Genomic DNA, 22,643 nt, shown 5'->3' with positions numbered 1-22,643 from the left:
CACAGTGGGTTTGGGGATTGGACACAGTGGGTATGGGGATTGGGCACAGTGGGTATGGGGATAGGGCACAGTGGGTATGGGGTTTGGGTACAGTGGGTATGGGGATTGGGCACAGTGGGTATGGGGATAGGGCACAGTGGGTATCGGGATTGGGCACGGTGGGTATGGGGATTGGGCACCGTGGGTATGGGGATTGGGCACAGTGGGTATGGGGATTGGGCACAGTGGGTATGGGGATTGGGCACAGTGGGTATGGGGATTGGGCACAGTGGGTATGAGGATAGGGCACAGTGGGTATGGGGATTGTGCACAGTGGGTATGGGGATTGGGCACAGTGGGTATGAGGATAGGGCACAGTGTGTATGGTGATTGTGCACAATGGGCATGGGAATTGGGCACAGCGGGTATGGGGATTGGGCACAGTGCGTATGGGGATTGGGCACAGTGGGTATGGGGATTGCTCACAGTGGGTATGGGGATTGGGCACAGTGTGTATGGGGATTGGGTACAGTGGGTATGGGGATTGGGCACAGTGGGTATGGGGATTGGGCACAGTGGGTCTGGGGATGGTGCACAGTGTGTATGGGGATTCGGCACAGTGGGTATTGGGATTGGGCACAGTGGGTATGGGGCTTGGGCACAGTGGATTTGGGAATTGGGGCCAGTGGGTATGGGGATTGGGTACAGTGGGTCTGGGGCTCGGGCACAGTGTGTATGGGGCTTGGGCACAGTGGGCATGGGGATTGGGCACAGTGGGTATGGGGATTGGGCACGGTGGGTATGGGAATTGAGCACAGTGGGTATGGGGATTGGGGACAGTGGGTATGGAGATAGGGCACAGTGGGGATAGGGATTGGGCACAGTGGGAAAGTGGATAGGGCACAGTGGGTATGCGGATCGGGCACAGTGGATATGGGGATCGGGCAGAGTGGGTATGGGGATTGGGCACAGTGGGTATGGGGATCGGGCACAGTGGGTATAGGGATTGGGCACAGTGGGAAAGTGGATAGGGCACAGTGGGTATGCGGATCGGGCACAGTGGGTGTGGGGATTGGGCACAGTGGGTATGGGGATTGGGGACAGTGAGTATAGGGATAGGGCACAGTGGGTATGGGGATCGGGCAAAGTGGGTATGGGGATTGGCAACAGTGGGTATGGGGATCGGGCACAGTGGGTATGGGGATGGAGCAAAGTGGGTATGGGGATTGGGCACAGTGGGTATGGGGATTGGGCACAGTGCGTATGGGGATTGGGCACAGTGGGTATGGGGATTGGGGACAGTGGGTATAGGGATAGGGCACAGTGGGTATGGGGATTGGGGACAGTGGTTATGGGGATTGGTCACAGTGGGTATGGGGATTGGGCACAGTGGGTATGGGGATAGGGCACAGTGGGTTTGGGGATCGGGCATAGTGGGTATGGGGATTGGTCACAGTGGGTATGGGGATCGGGCATAGTTGTTATGGGGATTGGGCTCAGTGGGTATGGGGATTGGGCACAGTGGGTATGGGGATCGGGCACAGTGGGTTTAGGGATTGGGCACAGTGGGTATGGGGATTGGGCACAGTGTGTATGGGGATTGGGCACAGTGGGTTTAGAGATTGGGCACAGTGAGTATGGGGATTGGGCACAGTGGGTATTGGGATTGGGCACAGTGAGTATGGGGATTGAGCACAGTGGGTATGGGGATCGGGCACAGTGGGTATGGGGCCTGGCACAGTGGGTATGGGGATTGGGCACAGTGGATATGGGGATTGGGCACAGTGGGTATGGGGATTGGGCACAGTGGGTATGGTGATTGGTCACAGTGTGTATGGGGATTGGGCACAGTGGGTATGGGCCCTGGCACAGTGGGTATGGGGATTGGGCACAGTGGATATGGGGCCTGGCACAACGGGTATGGGGATTGCGCACAGTGGGTATAGCGATTGGACACAGTGGGTATGGGGATTGGACACAGTGGGTATGGGGATTGGGCACAGTGGGTATGGGGATTGGGCACAGTGGGTATGTGGTTTGAGCACAGTGGGTCTGGGGATGGGGCATAGTGGGTATGGGGATTGGGCACAGTGTGTATGGGGATTGGGCACAGTGGGTATGGAGATCGGGCCCAGTGGGTATGGGGCCTGACACAGTGGGTATGCGGTGTGGGCACAATGAGTATGGGGATTGGGCACAGTAGGTATGGGGATCATGCACTGTGGGTATGGGGATCGGGCCCAGTGGGTATGGGGCCTGGCACAATGGGTATGGTGTGTGGGCACAGTGGGTATCGGGATGAGGCACAGTGGGTATGGGGATTGGGCACAGTGGTTTGGGGATTGTGCACATTGGGTATGGGGATTGGGCACAGTGGGTTTGGGGATTGGGCACAGTGGGTATGGGGATTGGGCACAGTGGGTATGGGGATAGGGCACAGTGGGTATGGGGTTTGGGTACAGTTGGTATGGGGATTGGGCACAGTGGGTATGGGGATAGGGCACAGTGGGTATCGGGATTGGGCACGGTGGGTATGGGGATTGGGCACAGTGGGTATGGGGATTGGGCACCTTGGGTATGGGGATTGGGCTCAGTGGGTAAGAGGATTAGGCACAGTGGGTATGGGGATAGGGCACAGTGGGTATGGGGATTGGACACAGTGGGTATGGGGATTGGGCTTAGTGGGTAAGAGGATTAGGCACAGTGGGTATGGGGATAGGGCACAGTGGGTATGGGGATTGTGCACAGTGGGTAAGAGGATTAGGCACAGTGGGTATGGGGATTGGGCTCAGTGGGTAAGAGGATTAGGCACAGTGGGTATGGGGATAGGGCACAGTGGGTATGTGGATTGGACACAGTGGGTATGGGGATTGTGCACAGTGGGTAAGAGGATTAGGCACAGTGGGTATGGGGATTGGGCTCAGTGGGTAAGAGGATTAGGCACAGTGGGTATGGGGATAGGGCACAGTGGGTATGGGGATAGGGCACAGTGGGTATGGGGATTGTGCACAGTGGGTAAGAGGATTAGGCACAGTGGGTATGGGGATTGGGCTCAGTGGGTAAGAGGATTAGGCACAGTGGGTATGGGGATAGGGCACAGTGGGTATGGGGATTGGGCACAGTGGGTATGGGGATTGGGCTCAGTGGGTAAGAGGATTAGGCACAGTGGGTATGGGGATTGGGCTCAGTGGGTATGGGGATTGGGCACAGTGGGTATGGGGATTGGGCTCAGTGGGTAAGAGGATTAGGCACAGTGGGTATGGGGATTGGGCTCAGTGGGTAAGAGGATTAGGCACAGTGGGTATGGGGATAGGGCACAGTGGGTATGGGGATTGGGCACAGTGGGTAAGAGGATTAGGCACAGTGGGTATGGGGATTGTGCACAGTGGGTAAGAGGATTAGGCACAGTGGGTATGGGGATTGGGCACAGTGGGTATGAGGATAGGACACAGTGGGTATGGGGATTGGGCACAGTGGGTATGGGGATTGAGCACAGTGGGTATGGGGATTGTGCACAGTGGGCATGGGGATAGGGCACAATGGGTGTCGGGATTGGGCACAATGGATATGGGGATTGGGCACCTTGGGTATGGGCTTGGGCACAGTGGGTATGGGGATTGGGCACAGTGGGTATGGGGATTGGGCACAGTGGGTATGGGGATTGGGCACAGTGGGTATGGGGATTGGGCACAGTGGGTATGAGGATAGGGCTCAGTGGGTATGGGGATAGGGCTCAGTGGGTATGGGGATTGGGCACAGTGGGTATGGGGATTGGGCACAGTGGGTATGGGGATTGGGCACAGTGGGTATGGGGATTGGGCACAGTGGGTATGAGGATTGTGCACAGTGGGTATGGGGATTGTGCACAGTGGGTATGGGGATTGGGCACAGTGGGTATGGGGATTGGGCACAGTGGTTATGGGGATTGGGCACAGTGGGTATGGGGATTGGGCACAGTGGGTATGGGGATTGGGCATAGTGGGGACCAGCGTCAGTGTCAACACTTAGTCTTTTACTGTTTTAATGAAAAAATGCAAAGCAGCATTACAAGACCGCTAATTAGTTTTAACCGCGCAAAATTTTTTTTTGCCAAACATGAACCAATTGGCTTCTAATCCAAAACTCCTTTTACTCCCCCCTTAGTTTAACAATTACACATACATTTTCGGATTAACATGATTAGAGTACATCATGGGCGAAATTCTCCCCAAACGGTGCGATGTCCACCGACTGGCGCCCAAAACGGCGCCAATCAGACGGGCATCGCGCCGCCCCAAAGGTGCGGAATGCTCCGCATCTTTGGGGGCCGAGTCCCAACATTGAGGGGCTAGGCCGGCGCCGGAGGGATTTCCGCCCCGCCAGCTGGCGCGGAAATGACATCCCCGGGCGGCGCATGTGCGGGAGCGTCAATGGCCGCTGACAGTTTCCCGCGCATGCGCAGTGGGGAGAGTCTCTTCCTCCTCCACCATGGTGGAGACCGTGGCGGAGGCGGAAGGGAAAGAGTGCCCCCATGGCGCAGGCCCGCCTGCGGATTGGTGGGCCCCGATCGCGGGCCAGGCCACCGCGGGGGCACCCCCCGGGGCCAGATCGCCCCACGCCCCCCCCAGGACCCTGGAGCCCGCCCACGCCGCCTTGTCACGCCGGTAAATAGGTACTCTAATTTACTCCGACGGGACAGGCAATTTATCGGCGGGACTTCGGCCCATCCGCTGGGGGGTCGGAGAATGACGCCCCATAATCTACAGAGTTCTCATTAAGTCCCTCCTGACCAGACAAGGTGACTGTTGGCAAATACACCCTCCACTCTGAACCTCTAGTGATGGTTTGTGGATGGCTCCTCTGAACCCCCCCCCCCCCCACCCCGCCCCCCTCCGATTGTCACCTGGAAGTTTCCAAACTCCTCTCCCAAAACCACATTTTAAACTCATCCCTCAAAAGTCCCTTTCCCTGAACAGTTTGCAATCCGAAATCCAGACCAGGGGCGGGACTCTCCCCTACCCGGCGGGGCTGGGGGTTCCGGCGTAATAAGACCATAAGACCATAAGACATAGGAGCGGAAGTAAGGCCATTCGGCCCATCGAGTCCACTCCACCATTCAATCATGGCTGATTTCAACTCCATTTACCTGTTCTCTCTCCATAGCTCTTAATTCCTCGAGAAATCAAGAATTTATCAACTTCTGTCTTAAAGACACTCAACGTCCCGGCCTCCACCGCCCTCTGTGGCAATGAATTCCACAGACCCACCACTCTCTGGCTGAAGACATTTCTCCTCATCTCTGTTCTAAAGTGACTCCCTTTTATTCTAAGGCTGTGCCCCCGGGTCCTAGTCTCCCCTGCTAATGGAAACAACTTCCCTACGTCCACCCTATCTAAGCCATTCATTATCTTGTAAGTTTCTATTAATCTCCCCTCAACCTCCGAAACTCCAATGAATATAATCCCAGGATCCTCAGACGTTCATCATATGTTAGGCCTACCATTCCTGGGATCATCCGTGTGAATCTCCGCTGGACCCGCTCCAGTGCCAGTATGTCCTTCCTGAGGTGTGGGGCCCAAAATTGCTCACAGTATTCTAAATGGGGCCTAACTAATGCTTTATAAAGCTTCAGAAGTACATCCCTGCTTTTATATTCCAAGCCTCTTGAGATAAATGACAACATTGCATTTGCTTTCTTAATTACGGACTCAACCTGCAAGTTTACCTTTAGAGAATCCTGGACTAGGACTCCCAAGTCCCTTTGCACTTCAGCATTATGAATTTTGTCACCGTTTAGAAAATAGTCCACGCCTCTATTCTTTTTTCCAAAGTGCAAGACCTCGCACTTGCCCACGTTGAATTTCATCAGCCATTTCTTGGACCACTCTCCTAAACTGTCTAAATCTTTCTGCAGCCGCCCCACCTCCTCCATTACTACCTGCCCCTCCACCTATCTTTGTATCGTCAGCAAACTTAGCCAGAATGCCCCCAGTCCCGTCATCTAGATCGTTAATATATAAAGAGAACAGCTGTGGCCCCAACACTGAACCCTGCGGGACACCACTCGTCACCGGTTGCCATTCCGAAAAAGAACCTTTTATTCCAACTCTCTGCCTTCTGCCTGACAGCCAATCGTCAATCCATGTTAGTACCTTGCCTCGAATACCATGGGCCCTTATTTTACTCAGCAGTCTCCCGTGAGGCACCTTATCAAAGGCCTTTTGGAAGTCAAGATAGATAACATCCATTGGCTCTCCTTGGTCTAACCTATTTGTTATCTCTTCAAAGAACCCGAACAGGTTTGTCAGGCACGACCTCCCCTTACTAAATCCATGCTGACTTGTCCTAATCCGACCCTGCACTTCCAAGAATTTAGAAATCTCATCCTTAACAATGGATTCTAGAGTCTTGCCAACAACCGAGGTTAGGCCAATTGGCCTATAATTTTCCATCTTTTTCCTTGTTCCCTTCTTGAACAGGGGGGTTACAACAGCGATTTTCCAATCCTCTGGGACTTTCCCTGACTCCAGTGATTTTTGAAAGATCATAACTAACGCCTCCACTATTTCTTCAGCTATCTCCTTTAGAACTCTAGGATGTAGTCCATCTGGGCCCGGAGATTTATCAATTTTTAGACCTCTTAGTTTCTCTAGCACTTTCTCCTTTGTGATGGCTACCATATTCAACTCTGCCCCCTGACTCTCCGGAATTGTTGGGATATTACTCATGTCTTCTACTGTGAAGACTGACGCAAAGTACTTATTTAGTTCCTCAGCTATTTCCTTGTCTCCCATCACAAAATTACCAGCGTCATTTTGGAGCGGCCCAATGTCAACTTTTGCCTCCCGTTTGTTTTTAATGTATTTAAAGAAACTTTTACTATCATTCCTAATGTTACTGGCTAGCCTACCTTCATATTTGATCCTCTCTTTCCTTATTTCTCTCTTTGTTATCCTCTGTTTGTTTTTGTAGCCTTCCCAATCTTCTGGCTTCCCACTATTCTTTGCCACATTATAGGCTTTCTCTTTTGCTTTGATGCATTCCCTAACTTCCTTTGTCAGCCATGGCTGCCTAATCCCCCCTCTGATAACCTTTCTTTTCTTTGGGATGAACCTCTGCACTGTGTCCTCAATTACTCCCAGAAACTCCTGCCATTGCTGTTCTACTGTCTTTCCCACTAGGCTCTGCTCCCAGTCGATTTTCGTCAGTTCCTCCCTCATGCCCCTGTAGTTACCTTTATTTAACTGTAACACCTTTACATCTGATTCTACCTTCTTTCTTTCAAATTGGAGATTGAATTCTACCATATTATGATCACTGCCTCCTAAGTGTTCCCTTATTTTAAGATCTTTAATCAAGTCTGGCTCATTACATAACACTAAGTCCAGAATGGCCTGTTCCCTCGTGGGCTCCATCACAAGCTGTTCCAAAAAGCCCTCCTGTAAACATTCGATGAATTCCCTTTCCTTGGGTCCACTGGCAGCATTATTTACCCAGTCCACCTGCATATTGAAGTCCCCCATGATCACTGTGACCTTGCCTTTCTGACATGCACTTTCTATTTCGTGGTGCATTTTGTGCCCCTGGTCCTGACCACTGTTAGGAGACCTGTACATAACTCCTATTATGGTTTTTTTGCCTTTGTGGTTCCTCAACTCTACCCACACAGACTCCACATCATCTGACCCTATGTCATTTAGTGCTATTGATTTAATTTCATTCCTAATTAACAAGGCAACCCCGCCCCCTCTGCCCATCCCTGTCTTTTCGATAGGTTGTGAATCCCTGGATGTTTAAATGCCAGTCCTGAACCCCCTGCAACCACGTCTCTGTGATGCCTACCACATCATACCTGCCAGTCACAACCTGGGCCATAAGCTCATCTACCTTGTTCCGTACACTGCGCGCTTTTAAATATAGCACCTTGGACTTCCGGGTGCGGCGATGACCAGCTGAGTCGCACGTTTCGGCAGCTCCCGGTGAAACGGACCTTTGGGCTCTTGATAGGAGCCCCAACGGCAATTTTGACGGCTAAAAACACTGTGCGGTAAACCAGAAGGGAATCCCCCCTGGACACGGATAAAAAAAGGAGGAGAAAGTGGCCGGATTGCAGTGGATCCTTTAGAACAGCGACAAGGAAGGCAAGCAAAAACCAAGATGGCGTCGGAAGGTGGCAGTTTAACATGGGGCCCTGAACAACAAGAGTTCTTGAAATGCTGTGTGGAAGAGCTCAAAAAGGAAATGAAGAAAGAGCTGTTGGCCCCGATACTACAGGCGATCGAAGGGCTAAAGGAGGAACAAAAGACCCAGGAGCGGGAGCTTCGGGTCGTAAAGGCAAAGGCAGCCGAGAATGAGGACGACATACAGGGCCTGGTGGTGAAGACGGAGACGCATGAGGCACATCAGAAACGATGTGTGGAAAGGTTGGAGGTGCTGGAGAACAACGCAAGGAGGAACAAGTTGAGGATTCTTGGTCTTCCTGAAGGTGTGGAGGGAGCGGACGTCGGGGCATATGTGAGCACGATGCTGCACTCGTTAATGGGAGCGGAGGCCCCGGCGGGTCCGTTGGAGGTGGAGGGAGCATACCGAGTGATGGCGCGAGGACCGAGAGCAGGAGAAATTCCCAGAGCCATAGTGGTGAGATTCCTCCGTTTTAAGGGTAGAGAAATGGTCCTTAGATGGGCAAAGAAAACTCGGAGCAGTAAATGGGAGATCCGCGTAAATCCGCGTTTATCAAGACTGGAGTGCGGAGGTGGCGAGAAGGAGGGCGAGCTTTAATCGGGCCAAGGCGGTGCTTCATAAAAAGAAGATAAAATTTGGAATGCTGCAACCGGCATGACTGTGGGTCACATATCGAGGGAGGCACCACTACTTTGAGACGGCGGATGAAGCGTGGACTTTTATTGTGGAAGAAAAACTGGAATGAGCGGGTTATTAAAAATAACGTTTGAACAAAGTGGTGGGGCGAATGTGGGGGGCAAAGAGGGGGGTTAAAAAGGGGGGAAAGAGGAGTTTTATGTCCTAATCCTGCGATGTGGTAACTTTTCTCTCTTCCACAGGTGGTGATGGTTAGGCCATTGGGGGCGGGGCCAAGGGAGAAGCGCGGGCTTGGTTCCCGCGCTATGATAATCATGGCGGGAATAGAGAAGCAGGAAGGAGGGGGCGTCGCACGGTGCGAGCCGAGGTCACGGGGGGAAGCCGAGGTCGGCCAGAGTTTGCTGACTTCTGGGAGCAACATGGGGGGAGTAATTACGCTAGCGGGGGATCTAGCGGGGGGGAATTACTGGGTTGCTGCTGCTGGGGAGAGGGGGGAGCTGGTATGGGAGAGGATGGGCGGGGGGGCACCGCCTGGGGAGATACAGCTGCGTGGGAACCGGGTGAGGAGCTGGAAAAAGGTGATGGCTAATCAACAAGGGGGGGGGGGCGGTAGGAAGCCCCCCAACCCGGCTGATCACGTGGAACGTGAGAGGGCTGAACGGGCCGATAAAGAGGGCACGGGTACTCGCACACCTTAAGAAACTTAAGGCAGGTGTGGTTATGTTACAGGAAGCGCACCTGAAACTGATAGACCAGGTTAGGCTACGCAAAGGATGGGTGGGGCAGGTGTTCCATTCGGGGCTAGATGCGAAAAACAGGGGGGTGGCTATATTAGTGGGGAAGCGGGTAATGTTCGAGGCAAAGACTATAGTGGCGGATAACGGGGGCAGATACGTGATGGTGAGTGGCAAACTACAGGGGGAGACGGTGGTTTTGGTAAACGTATATGCCCCGAACTGGGATGATGCCAATTTTATGAGGCGGATGCTAGGACGCATTCCGGACCTAGAGATGGGAAAGCTGATAATGGGGGGAGATTTTAATACGGTGTTGGAACCAGGGCTGGATAGGTCGAAGTCCAGGACTGGAAGGAGGCCGGCAGCAGCCAAGGTACTTGAATATTTTATGGATCAGATGGGAGGTGTAGACCCGTGGAGATTTAGCAGACCTAGGAGTAAGGAGTTCTCGTTTTTCTCCTACGTCCATAAAGTCTACTCGCGAATAGACTTTTTTGTGCTGGGAAGGGCATTGATCCCGAAGGTGAGGGGGACGGAGTATACGGCTATAGCCATTTCGGATCACGCTCCACACTGGGTAGACTTGGAGATAGGGGAGGAAACAGGAGGGCGCCCACCCTGGAGAATGGACATGGGACTAATGGCAGATGAGGGGGTGTGTCTAAGGGTGAGGGGGTGCATTGAAAAGTACTTGGAACTCAATGATAATGGGGAGGTCCAGGTGGGAGTGGTCTGGGAGGCATTGAAGGCGGTGGTTAGAGGGGAGCTGATATCAATAAGGGCACATAAAGGGAAGCAGGAGAGTAAGGAACGGGAGCGGTTGCTGCAAGACCTTTTGAGGGTGGATAGACAATATGCGGAAGCACCGGAGGAGGGACTGTGCAGGGAAAGGCAAAGGCTACATGTAGAATTTGACTTGCTGACTACGGGCACTGCAGAGGCACAATGGAGGAAGGCACAGGGTGTACAGTACGAATATGGGGCGAAGGCGAGTAGGTTACTGGCACACCAATTGAGGAAAAGGGGAGCAGCGAGGGAAATAGGGGGAGTGAGGGATGAGGAAGGAGAGATGGAGCGGGGAGCGGAGAGAGTGAATGGAGTGTTCAAGACATTTTATAAAAAATTATATGAAGCTCAACCCCCGGATGGGAGGGAGAGAATGATGGGCTTCTTGGATCGGCTGGAATTTCCCAAGGTGGAAGAGCAGGAAAGGGTGGGACTGGGAGCACGGATCGAGGTAGAAGAAGTGGTGAAAAGAATTAGGAGCATGCAGGCGGGAAAGGCCCCGGGACCGGATGGATTCCCAGTCGAATTCTATAGAAAATATGTGGACTTGCTCGCCCCGGTCCTGACGAGGACCTTTAATGAGGCAAAGGAAAAGGGACAACTGCCCCCGACTATGTCTGAAGCAACGATATCGCTTCTCTTAAAGAAGGAAAAGGACCCGCTACAATGCGGGTCCTATGGACCTATTTCCCTCCTAAATGTAGATGCCAAGATCCTGGCCAAGGTAATGGCAATGAGAATAGAGGAATGTGTCCCGGGGGTGGTCCACGAGGACCAAACTGGGTTTGTGAAGGGGAGACAGCTGAACACGAATATACGGAGGTTGTTAGGGGTAATGATGATGGCCCCACCAGAGGGGGAAACGGAGATAGTAGTGGCGATGGATGCCGAGAAAGCATTTGATAGGGTGGAGTGGGATTATTTGTGGGAGGTGTTGAGGAGATTTGGTTTTGGAGAGGGGTATGTTAGATGGGTGCAGCTGTTGTACAGGGCCCCAATGGCGAGCGTGGTCACGAATGGACAGGGTTCTGCATATTTTTGGCTCCATAGAGGGACAAGGCAGGGATGCCCTCTGTCCCCATTATTGTTTGCACTGGCGATTGAGCCCCTGGCGATAGCGTTGAGGGGTTCCAAGAAGTGGAGGGGAGTACTTAGAGGAGGAGAAGAACACCGGGTATCTTTGTATGCGGACGATTTGCTACTATACGTGGCAGACCCGGCGGAGGGGATGCCAGAAATAATGCGGATACTTGGGGAGTTTGGGGATTTTTCAGGGCATAAATTGAACATGGAGAAAAGTGAGTTGTTTGTGGTGCATCCAGGGGAGCAGAGTAGAGAAATAGAGGACCTACCGTTGAGGAAGGTAACAAGGGACTTTCGTTACCTGGGGATCCAGATAGCCAAGAATTGGGGCACATTGCACAGGCTAAATTTAACGCGGTTGGTGGAACAAATGGAGGAGGATTTCAAGAGATGGGATATGGTATCCCTGTCACTGGCAGGGAGGGTGCAGGCGGTTAAGATGGTGGTCCTCCCGAGATTCCTCTTTGTGTTTCAGTGCCTCCAGGTGGTGATCACGAAGGCTTTTTTTAAAAGGATTGAAAAGAGCATCATGGGTTTTGTGTGGGCCGGGAAGACCCCGAGAGTAAGGAAGGGATCCTTACAGCGTAGCAGGGATAGGGGGGGGCTGGCACTACCGAGCCTAAGTGAGTATTATTGGGCCGCTAATATTTCAATGGTGAGTAAGTGGATGGGAGAGGAGGAGGGAGCGGCGTGGAAGAGATTAGAGAGGGCGTCCTGTAGGGGGACTAGCCTACAGGCTATGGCGACAGCCCCATTGCCGTTCTCACCGAGGAACTACACCACAAGCCCGGTGGTGGTGGCTACACTGAAGATTTGGGGACAGTGGAGACGGCATAGGGGAAAGACTGGAGCCTTGGGGGGGTCCCCGATAAGAAACAACCATAGGTTTGCCCCGGGGGGAATGGATGGGGGATATGGAATGTGGCAAAGAGCAGGAATAACGCAACTGAAAGATCTATTTGTGGATGGGAAGTTCGCGAGTCTGGGAGCGCTGACCGAGAAATATGGGTTGCCCCAAGGGAATGCATTCAGGTATATGCAACTGAGGGCTTTTGCGAGGCAACAGGTGAGGGAATTCCCGCAGCTCCCGACACAAGAGGTGCAGGACAGAGTGATCTCAAAGACATGGGTGGGGGATGGTAAGGTGTCAGATATATATAGGGAAATGAGGGACGAAGGGGAGACTATGGTAGATGAACTAAAAGGGAAATGGGAAGAAGAGCTGGGGGAGGAGATCGAGGAGGGGCTGTGGGCAGATGCCCTAAGCAGGGTAAACTCGTCGTCCTCGTGTGCCAGGCTAAGCCTGATTCAGTTTAAGGTATTACACAGGGCGCATATGACTGGAGCACGGCTCAGTAAATTTTTTGGGGTGGAGGATAGGTGTGCGAGGTGCTCGAGAAGCCCAGCGAATCATACCAATATGTTTTGGTCATGTCCGGCACTACAGGGGTTTTGGATGGGGGTGACAAAGGTGCTTTCAAAAGTAGTAGGGGTCCGGGTCGAACCAAGCTGGGGGTTGGCTATATTTGGGGTTGCACAAGAGCCGGGAGTGCAGGAGGCGAGAGAGGCCGATGTTTTGGCCTTTGCGTCCCTAGTAGCCCGGCGCAGGATATTGCTAATGTGGAAAGAAGCCAAGCCCCCGGGGGTGGAGACCGGAGGAGGAGGAACCAGAAGGACTCTCAGGGTTGTTAATATATACTGTATAGTATGTATAGGTCGTTGCTACAGATAATTATATATTGGACTGTTAAATTATATTTTTGGAGAGTGTTACTTGTGACAAGGCAGTTGCCAATTAGGGCTAGTTTTCATTTTTGTTATTTATTATTTATTCATTTTCTGTTTATAAAATAGGTCATTGTTATTTGTGTTGTTATAATATTGTGTAAAGGATGCACAATGTACTGTGTTGGTTGACCAAAAATTTTCAATAAAATATTTATAAAAATTTTTTAAAAATATAGCACCTTTAATTCTCTATTGGCCGTCCCTTTTTGTTTTCTTAGTGTGGTGGACCTTGGTTTATTGAGCCTTTCCATACACTGTGTCGTATTTTGTGGGATGGGAACTATCGTAACCTCTCCTGAGTTTTGTCTTTTCGTGCTTTTTTGTATTCCTAAGCAGCTACGCTCCCCGCTGATTACTTCACCTCTTGGTTCCCTGACTTTCCCTTCCCCCCCAATCTTTAGTTTAAAGTCCTATTGACCACCCTATTTATTCTTTTCGCCAGAACACTGGTCCCAGCTCGGTTCAGGTGGAGACCATCCCAACGGTATAGGTCCCCCCTGTCCCAAAACTGATGCCAGTGTCCCATGAAAAGGAACCCCTCATTCCCACACCACTCTTTCAGCCACGTGTTAACTTCCCTTATTCTTGCCTCCCTATGTCAATTTCCACGTGGCTCGGGCAGGAATCCGGAGGTTATGACCCTTGAAGACCTGTTTTTTAATTTGAATCCTAGCTCTTTATAATCTCTAAACAGGTCCTCTTTCCTAGACTTGCCTATGTTGTTGGTACCGACATGGACCACAACAACTGGATCCTCCCCCTCCCTCTCCAGTGTCCTTTCAAGCCGGTCAGAGATGTCCCGCACCCTAGCACCAGGCAGGCAACATACCATGTGGGACTCTTTATCCTGCTCACAAAGGATACTATCTATCCCCCTGATAATAGAATCCCCGACAACTACAACTTGCCTATTTACTCCCTAATGGAGTGGCAGGAACCACTCCGGCCTCTGTATAGGGTGTTGGTGAGGCCACACCTGGAGTATTGTGTTCAGTTTTGGTCTCCTTACCTGAGAAAGGACATATTGGCACTGGAGGGAGTGCAGAGGAGATTCACTAGGTTGATCCCAGAGTTGAGGGGATTAGATTATGACGAGAGGTTGAGGAGACTGGGACTGTACTCATTGGAGTTTAGAAGGAAGTGGGGGGATCTTATAGAAACATATAAGATTATGAAGGGAATAGATAGGATAGATGCGGGCAGGTTGTTTCCACTGGCGGGTGAAAGCAGAACTAGGGGGCAGAGCCTCAAAATAAGGGGAAGTAGATTTAGGACTGAGTTTAGGAGGAACTTCTTCACCCAAAGGGTTGTGAATCTATGGAATTCCTTGCCCAGTGAAGCAGTAGAGGCTCCTTCATTAAATGTTTTTAAGATAAAGATAGATAGTTTTTTGAAGAATAAAGGGATTAAGGGTTATGGTGTTCGGGCCGGAAAGTGGAGCTGAGTCCACAAAAGATCAGCCATGACCTCATTGAATGGCGGAGCAGGCTCGAGGGGCCAGATGGCCGACTCCTGCTCCTAGTTCTTATGTTCTTATGTTCTCATTTCTCCGCACCTTTAGGGGCCAAGCCCTCACCTTGAGGGGCTAGGCCCGCGCCGGAGTGGTTTCCGCTCCGCCGGCTGGCGGGAAAGGTCTTCGCCGGGCGTGCACGCGCAAGGGGGTCTCTTCCGCCTCCACCTTGGTGGAGACCGTGGCGAAGGCGGAAGAAAAAGAGTGCCCCCACGGCACAGGCCCGCCCGCGGATTGGTGGGCCCCGATCGCGGGCCAGGCCACCGTGGGGGCACCCCCCCGGGGTCAGATCTCCCCGCGCCCCCCCCCAGGACCCCGGAGCCTGCCCGCGCTGCCTTGTCCCGCCGTTCAAAAGGAGGTTTAATCCACACCGGCGGGCGAGGGTTGACAGCGGCGGGACATCGGCCCATCGCGGGCTGGAGAATCGCCAGGGGTGGGCCCGCCGACTGGTGTGGCGAGATTCCCAAACCCAGCGACAGGCGCGGCGCGATTCCCACCCCCACCGACCGGCGCGGCATGATCCCCGCCACCGCCAAATTTCTGGTGGCGGAGAACTCGGGACATGGCTGGGGCGGGATTCACGCCAGACCCTGGCGATTCTCTGGCCGGGGTCGGAGAATCGCGCGCCAGAAGCTGTATTCTCCTACCCGCCCCGCCACATTTCTGCTCCGACCGGCCGGCGGGATTCTTCGTTACACCGGCTGGTCAATGGGGTTTCCCATTGTGGGGCAGCCCCACGCCGTCGGGAAACCCCCCGGCGGAGAATGACGCCCCAGGTTTTCCAAATCACACTTTTGAACACAACTTCCAAGCACAAATTCAGCTAAAACTAAATCTTAAAATCTTCTCAACCTTACAAGGCTCCAGTTGCTAAGCAACCACTGCTGGTTTATTTCCCCTTCAAGCCGTAGCTCTCGCTAAGCACAAGAAAAGTGCATTTGCAACTTAACCAACCCCCACACATACAAAAACCTTTGTCCAGCATGAATATAACCATAGGTTTTAACCCTCCAGGCGCAGAAACATTAAATGAACCCCACTTAAAAATATCTGCCTTTTTCTAATGTTTATCAGTAGAAGTATAAATCCCTTAAATCTACCTTTGTCTGCCTAACATGGTGCATTTGATAGTTTCTGTACTGTAACTTCTCTCCCCTCTATTTCTCAAGCTTCACCCTGAGCAGATCAATGCATCTAATTGATAGAAAGTTCAAACACAGAAACTGGTGATTTATTAACTGATCATGCATGATCTCTTCACAGACTTGGAAAGGGTATAACCAACGAAAACAAACCATTCGTGAACGAGAGGAAGAATTTGAGTTTATTGGAATGGTGAGTGTTATAAGCTGCCTGCTTATCATTGGCTGGGGACTAATGGCAATCCCACAATCCTTTGGGAGTATGAGCTTCCCAATGAGGGGGGCGGAGAAATCATTAGCAGACTCCCTGTATAAATAAAGCTGGCCAGTTTGGAACCAGCAGGAAGGAGTGTGCAGCAAGGGAAGTTGCTGCTGTTGTGTGTATATATCTTATTGTAAATAAATGTTATTTCTTTGTGTCCTTAAAACTCGTGCTGGATTCTTCGTGGCCCTCACAAAATTGGCAACGAAGGTAAAAGTGAATAGCTGTCTACATGCTGAAGCCACCTCCCTGGATTTTTGTTGGATACAGGTTGGAAGTTGTTTTCTATTACACCATGCCTCTGTACGGACGTTTGGATGTTTTTGATGCTGCGCTGGAAAGCTGGAACCAGTACGCACAGCGGATGCGTTACTATTTCCGGGCAAACAATATCACCGAAAACGAGCGCCAGGTGGTCATATTGCTCACCGCCTGCGGGCCGCATACGTTTGGGGTGATTAGGAGCCTTACGTACCCAGCTGCGCCGGACACCAAAACGTTTGATGAACTTGTGAATATAGTGGGGCAACATTTTAACCCAACCCCGTCCACGATAGTCCAGCGTTACCGGTTTAATACCGCTGAGAGGACCCCTGGAGAATCCCTTGCCGATTTTCTATCCAGGCTACGCGGGATTGCGGAATACTGTGACTATGGTGAGACCTTGTCAGAAATGTTACGCGACCGTTTGGTTTGCGGTATTAACAATGCGGCCACCCAGAGAAAGTTGTTAGCTGAGCCAACATTGACTTTTGAACAGGCCATTCAAATAGTATTGTCCCGAGAGAACGCAGAGCGAGGAGTACAGGAGCTACAGAGAATGGAAGTGCATGCCTTGGGGCGCAACCCCTTCCGTCTGAAAGCGTCTCCCCGCAACCCTGTGGTATCTTGGGTGAGACGACGTCCGGTTCGACGCCAGTGGCCGTCGGACATTCCTCCCCAAAGGGAGCCTTCTCCAGAACCAATGGCTCAGGAGCCATGTCCGTGTCAGACTTGCAGGCGCCAACCCCGTCACGGACGCCTGTCCTGGGGGCGCCAGAAGCGCCGCCGTTCCGACCCAAACTGGGACCAGCCCAGGGGTTGTACCTTCCATGTGGATGAACCTGCGGCGACTACTCCTGAGGACGTGGAGACGGAGGACGACTGCCTGCAGCTGCATTGTGTGGCAGCTCCCCGCGTGGCCCCCATTAAGGTGACAGTACGGGTCAATGGCCACCCGCTTGAGATGGAGTTGGACACTGGCGCAGCGGTCTCGGTGATCGCCCAGAGGACATTCAACCGCATCAAGCAGGGTATACAGACCCTTACATTAACCGACACACAGGCCAGGTTGGTCACCTGCTCAGTGTTCAGACTGGAGTCCAGTTACTAGTGGTGTAGCACAAGGATCTGTTTTGGGGCCACTGCGGTTTGTCATTTTTATAAATGACCTGGAGGAGGGCGTAGAAGGATGGGTGAGCAAATTTGCAGATGACACTAAAGTTGGTGGAGTTGTGGACAGTGCGGAAGGATGTTACAAGTTACAGAGGGACATAGATAAGCTGCAGCGCTGGGCTGAGAGGTGGCAAATGGAGTTTAATGCAGAAAAGTGTGAAGTGATTCATTTTGGAAGGAATAACAGGAAGACAGAGTACTGGACTAATGGTAAGATTCTTGGCAGTGTGGATGAGCAGAGAGATCTCGGTGTCCATGTACATAGATCCCTGAAAGTTGCCACCCAGGTTGAGAGGGTTGTTAAGAAGGAGTACGGTGTGTTAGCTTTTATTGGTAGAGGGATTGAGTTTCGGAGCCATGAGGTCATGTTGCAGCTGTACAAAACTCTGGTGCAGCCGCATTTGGAGTATTGCGTACAATTCTGGTCGGCGCATTATAGGAAGGATGTGGAAGCATTGGAAAGGGTGCAGAGGAGATTTACCAGAATGTTGCCTGGTATGGAGGGAAGATCTTATGAGGAAAGGCTGAGGGAGTTGAGGCTGTTTTCGTTAGAGAGAAGAAGGTCAAGAGGTGCCTTAATTGAGGCATACAAGATGATCAGAGGATTGGACAGGGTGGACAGTGAGAGCCTTTTTCCTCGGATGGTGATGTCTAGCATGAGGGGACATAGCTTTAAATTGAGGGGAGATAGATATAGGACAGATGTCAGAGGTAGGTTCTTTACTCAGAGAGTAGTAAGGGCGTGGAATGCCCTGCCTGCAACAGTAGTGGACTCGCCAACACTAAGGGTATTCAAATGGTCATTGGATAGACATATGGACGATAAGGGAATAGTGTAGATGGGCTTTAGAGTGGTTTCACAGGTCGGCGCAACATCGAGGGCCGAAGGGCCTGTACTGCGCTGTAATGTTCTATCTTCTATCTTCTATTTATCTATCTTCCTATACGGGGGAACCATTGGACATTGCAGGAACTACGATGACCCCTGTTGTTTATGGACGCCAGGAGGGGCGTTTCCCACTTATCGTGGTGCGCGGCCATGGGCCCAGCCTGTTGGGTCGGGACTGGTTGCGCCATTTGCGGTTGCAATGGCAGCACATCCTCCAAACAGTTTCTGAAGGGTTGACTGAGGTGCTAGGACGGTACCCAGATGTATTCCAGCCTGGTTTGGGGAAAATAAAAGGGGCCGTAGCCCATATCTAAATTGAACCAGGAGCCACGCCGCGCTATTTCCGGGCACGCCTGGTGCCTAATGCCTTGCTCGAGAAGGTAGAAGGGGAGCTCACTCGCTTGGAGACTTTGGGTATTATCAGGCCCGTCCGTTTTGCTGACTGGACAGCACCAATTGTACCTGTAATGAAGCCAGATGCCACAGTTCGCTTGTGCGGCGACTATAAACTTACAGTGAATACAGCTTCCCGGCTCGACCGATATCCAATGCCTCGCATAGAGGATCTCTACGCCAAGCTTGCAGGCGAACTCTCGTTCACAAATTAGATATGAGTCACGCCTACCAACAGTTGGAGCTGGACCCTGCCTCCCGACCATATGTAACAATTAACACACACCGGGGCCTGTATGAATATACACGGTTGCCCTTTGAGGTATCCTCTGCCTGCGTGATTTTTCAACACGTCATGGAGAGCATTTTGAGAGGTTTACCACGTGTGGCTGTCTACTTAGACAACGTTTTGATCACAGGGATGTCGGAACAGGAACTTTTGGAAAATCTGGAGACTGTCCTTAGACGCTTTTCAGAGGCTGGAGTCCATTTCCGTCGCACAAAATGCGTCTTTCAGGCTAGGGAAGTAGTCTACTTGGGTTATCAGGTGGACCGCGAAGGTTTGCACCCCGTCGCAGAGAAGGTGCGTGCAATTCAACAGGTCCCCGCCCCGACTGACACTTCGCATCTTCGTTCTTTTCTCGGTCTCGGAAACTATTACGGGAAGTTCCTCCCCAATCTGGCAACTACGCTGGCCCCTTTGCACCTTCTGCTAAAGAAAAATCACACCTGGGTTTGGGGTCAGCCGCAAGAAACCGCTTTCCGGCGGGTAAAGCAACAATTGTTGTCGTCTGGGTTACTAACCCACTATGATCCTGGAAAGCCTTTGCTCGTCACATGTGATGCATCCCCGTATGGTATTGGGGCTGTCCTGCCCCACAAGATGGAGAACGGGGCCGAGCGACCGATAGCTTTCGCCTCCCGCGCATTGACTGCAGCGGAGAAAAAGTACGCGCAGATCGAGAAGGAGGGCCTGGCAGTGGTTTTCGCGGTGAAACGTTTCCACCAGTATGTGTACAGCTGCCACTTCACTATCGTGACTGATCATAAGCCTCTGCTGGGACTTTTCAGAGAGGATAAGCCAATACCGCCCATTGCTTCCGCACGGATCCAGCGCTGGGCTTTGTTGCTTGCTGCATACGAGTATTCTCTGGAGCACAAACCAGGTACGCAGATAGCAAATGCCGACGCACTGAGCCAATTGCCTTTATCGACCGGCCCCATGTCGACCCCCACGACCGGTGAGGTGGTTGCAACCCTAAATTTTATGGACACCTTGCCTGTCACGGCATCACAGATCCGTGAGTGGACCCAGACGGAGCCAGTCCTGTCAAAGGTTCGGCACATAGTCCTGTATGGTGGGCAGCATAGACAGCTCCCAGGCGAGTTGCGGGCATTTTCCTCCAAGCTGTCAGAGTTCAGCTTGGAAGCCGGCATCCTCTTGTGGGGGACGTGTGTGATTGTCCCGGAAAAAGGCCAGGAGCTGATACTAACAGACTTGCACAATGGACATCCAGGTGTGACCAAAATGAAAATGTTTGCCCGGAGTTATGTCTGGTGGCCAGGCCTCGACACCGACATTGAGAAGGTGGCCCAAAACTGCTCCATTTGCCAGGAGCATCAGAAGCTTCCGCCGGCCGCGCCCCTACATCACTGGGAATGGCCAGGGCGGCCTTGGGCATGCTTACATGCAGAGTTCGCAGGCCCTTTTCAAGGATCCATGTTCCTTCTACTAATTGACGCCCAGTCTAAATGGCTAGAGGTGCATAAGATGCAGGGGACAACGTCCTGTGCAACAATTGAAAAGATGCGTTTATCGTTTAGTACGCATGGCCTCCCCGAGGTGCTGGTCACGGATAACGGCACTCCATTCACGAGTGAGGAGTTTGCGAGGTTCATGAAGGTGAACGGCATACGCCATATCCGCACTGCCCCTTACCACCCGGTTTCCAATGGGTTGGCGGAGCGCGCAGTGCAGACATTCAAAAGAGGCCTAAAGAAGCAATTTTCCGGGTCAATGGACACGAGACTGGCTCACTTTCTTTTTTCAGATAGGACCACCCCCCCATGCGGTGACTGGGGTAGCTCCCGCAGAACTCCCAATTCTGGTTTAGCACAGGGCTAAATCGCTGACTTTTAAAGCAGACCAAGCAGCCAGCAGCGCGGTTCAATTCCCGTACCAGCCTCCCCGAACAGGTGCCGGAATGTGGCGACTAGGGGCTTTTCACAGTAACTTCATTTGAAGCCTACTTGTGACAATAAGCGATTTTCATTTCATTTTCATTAATGGGCCGGAGACTTCGCACCTGCCTTAGCATGGTTTTCCCGGACATTGGCGCAAAAGTACGCCGCACACAAGAACGGCAGGGACAGGGATTTTCTCGGCATCGGCTGATTCGGCAGTTTGCGCCCGGTGACCCAGTGTTCGTTCGCAATTTTGCTGGTCGTGCCCAGTGGGTCCCTGGCGTAATATTTCGCCAAACGGGCCCTATATCTTACCAAGTGCAAGCCCAGGGTCGTCTCCAGCGCAAACATGTAGACCAGGTTCGGTCCAGAAGACCATCCCCTCAAAAGATTCCCCGCCCCGGGAGCTCATTTCTACAGCCGCAGAGACCAGAGACAAGGGAAGGTAGTCCTCACAATCTCCCTCTGGTGCCTCACTCGAAGCCTGCGCAGGTCGTGACAGAACCGCGTAAAGGTAGAGACGCCGAGATGACAGAGGCAGCAGACTCTGACTCCAAGATGGAGACACAGGACGCATCAGAGGGGGAATCCTCGGGCCCACGGGCCGCGGATGTACAACTGTTACGCCGTTCAGCACGGAAGCGCCGGTCTCCATCTCGTTACACGCCGCCCGATCCAGCACCTCGTGCAAATGGTGTCCGGCCTGCGGCAAAACGAGTCTGATGCCCTCCTTCGCCAGGGTCTTCATTGGATTCCTTGGACTTTGGGGGGGAGGGATGTTATAACCTGCCTACTTACTACTGGCTGGGGACTAATGACTATCCCACAATCCTCAGGGAGTATGAGCTTCCCCAATGAGAAATCATTAGCAGACTCCCTGCATAAATTGAGCGGGCCAGTTTGAAACCGGCTAGAGGAGAGTGAGCAACAAGGGAGTTGCTGCCGCTGTGTGTATATATGTTATTGTAAATAAATGTTATTTCTTTCAATCCTTCAACTCGTGCTGGATTCTTCGTGGCCCTCACAAAAGTGAGCATCCCAAAGTGTGTGTGCGTGTTATTGTGTGTGTGTAATTGTGTGTGCGTGTTATTGTGTGTGCGTGTTATTGTGTGTGCGTGTTATTGTGTGTGCGTGTTATTGTGTGTGCGTGTTATTGTGTGAGCGTGTTATTGTGTGTGCGTGTTATTGTGTGTGCGTGTTATTGTGTGTGTGTTATTGTGTGTCTGTAATTGTGTGTGTGCTGGTTACTGTGGGTGTGATATTGTGTGTGCATTTCGGTAGCAAAAATACGAAGGCAGATTATTATTGAATGGGTGTAAATTGAGAGAGGCGGAGACTCACGGGAGGGTTTAAACTAGTATGGCAGGGGGGTGGGCACGGGAGCAATAGGTCAGATTGTGAGAGCATTGAGGGAGAACTAGGGAATAGGGACAGTGTGGCTCTGAGGCAGAGCAGACGGGGAGAAGTTGCTGAACACAGCGGGTCTGGTGGCCTGAAGTGCATATGTTTTAATGCAAGGAGTATTACGGGTAAGGCAGATGAACTTAGAGCTTGGATTACTACTTGGAACTATGATGTTGTTGCCATTACAGAGACCTGGTTGAGGGAAGGGCAGGGTTGGCAGCTAAACGTTCCAGGATTTAGATGTTTCAGGCGGGAT

The 22,643-nt window shown here is 52.1% G+C and overlaps 1 protein-coding gene across 2 annotated transcripts in view; it reads left to right on the top strand.

Annotated features, from left to right (window-relative positions):
* Positions 1-22,643, top strand: part of LOC140385924 (dynein regulatory complex protein 11-like) — a 1,066,524-nt gene that overhangs the window by 298,148 nt on the left and 745,733 nt on the right. For both annotated transcript variants that reach the window (XM_072468573.1, XM_072468575.1), the window contains one exon: positions 15,943-16,014. In XM_072468573.1, coding sequence (XP_072324674.1) covers positions 15,943-16,014 — 72 coding nt within the window. The remainder of the gene's footprint in view (positions 1-15,942; positions 16,015-22,643) is intronic.

This window comes from Scyliorhinus torazame, chromosome 11 (assembly GCF_047496885.1).
Source record: "Scyliorhinus torazame isolate Kashiwa2021f chromosome 11, sScyTor2.1, whole genome shotgun sequence".
NCBI lineage: Eukaryota > Metazoa > Chordata > Chondrichthyes > Carcharhiniformes > Scyliorhinidae > Scyliorhinus > Scyliorhinus torazame.
The sequence above is the reverse complement of the archived record's forward strand: the minus strand, read 5'-3'. Positions and strand labels throughout refer to the sequence as shown.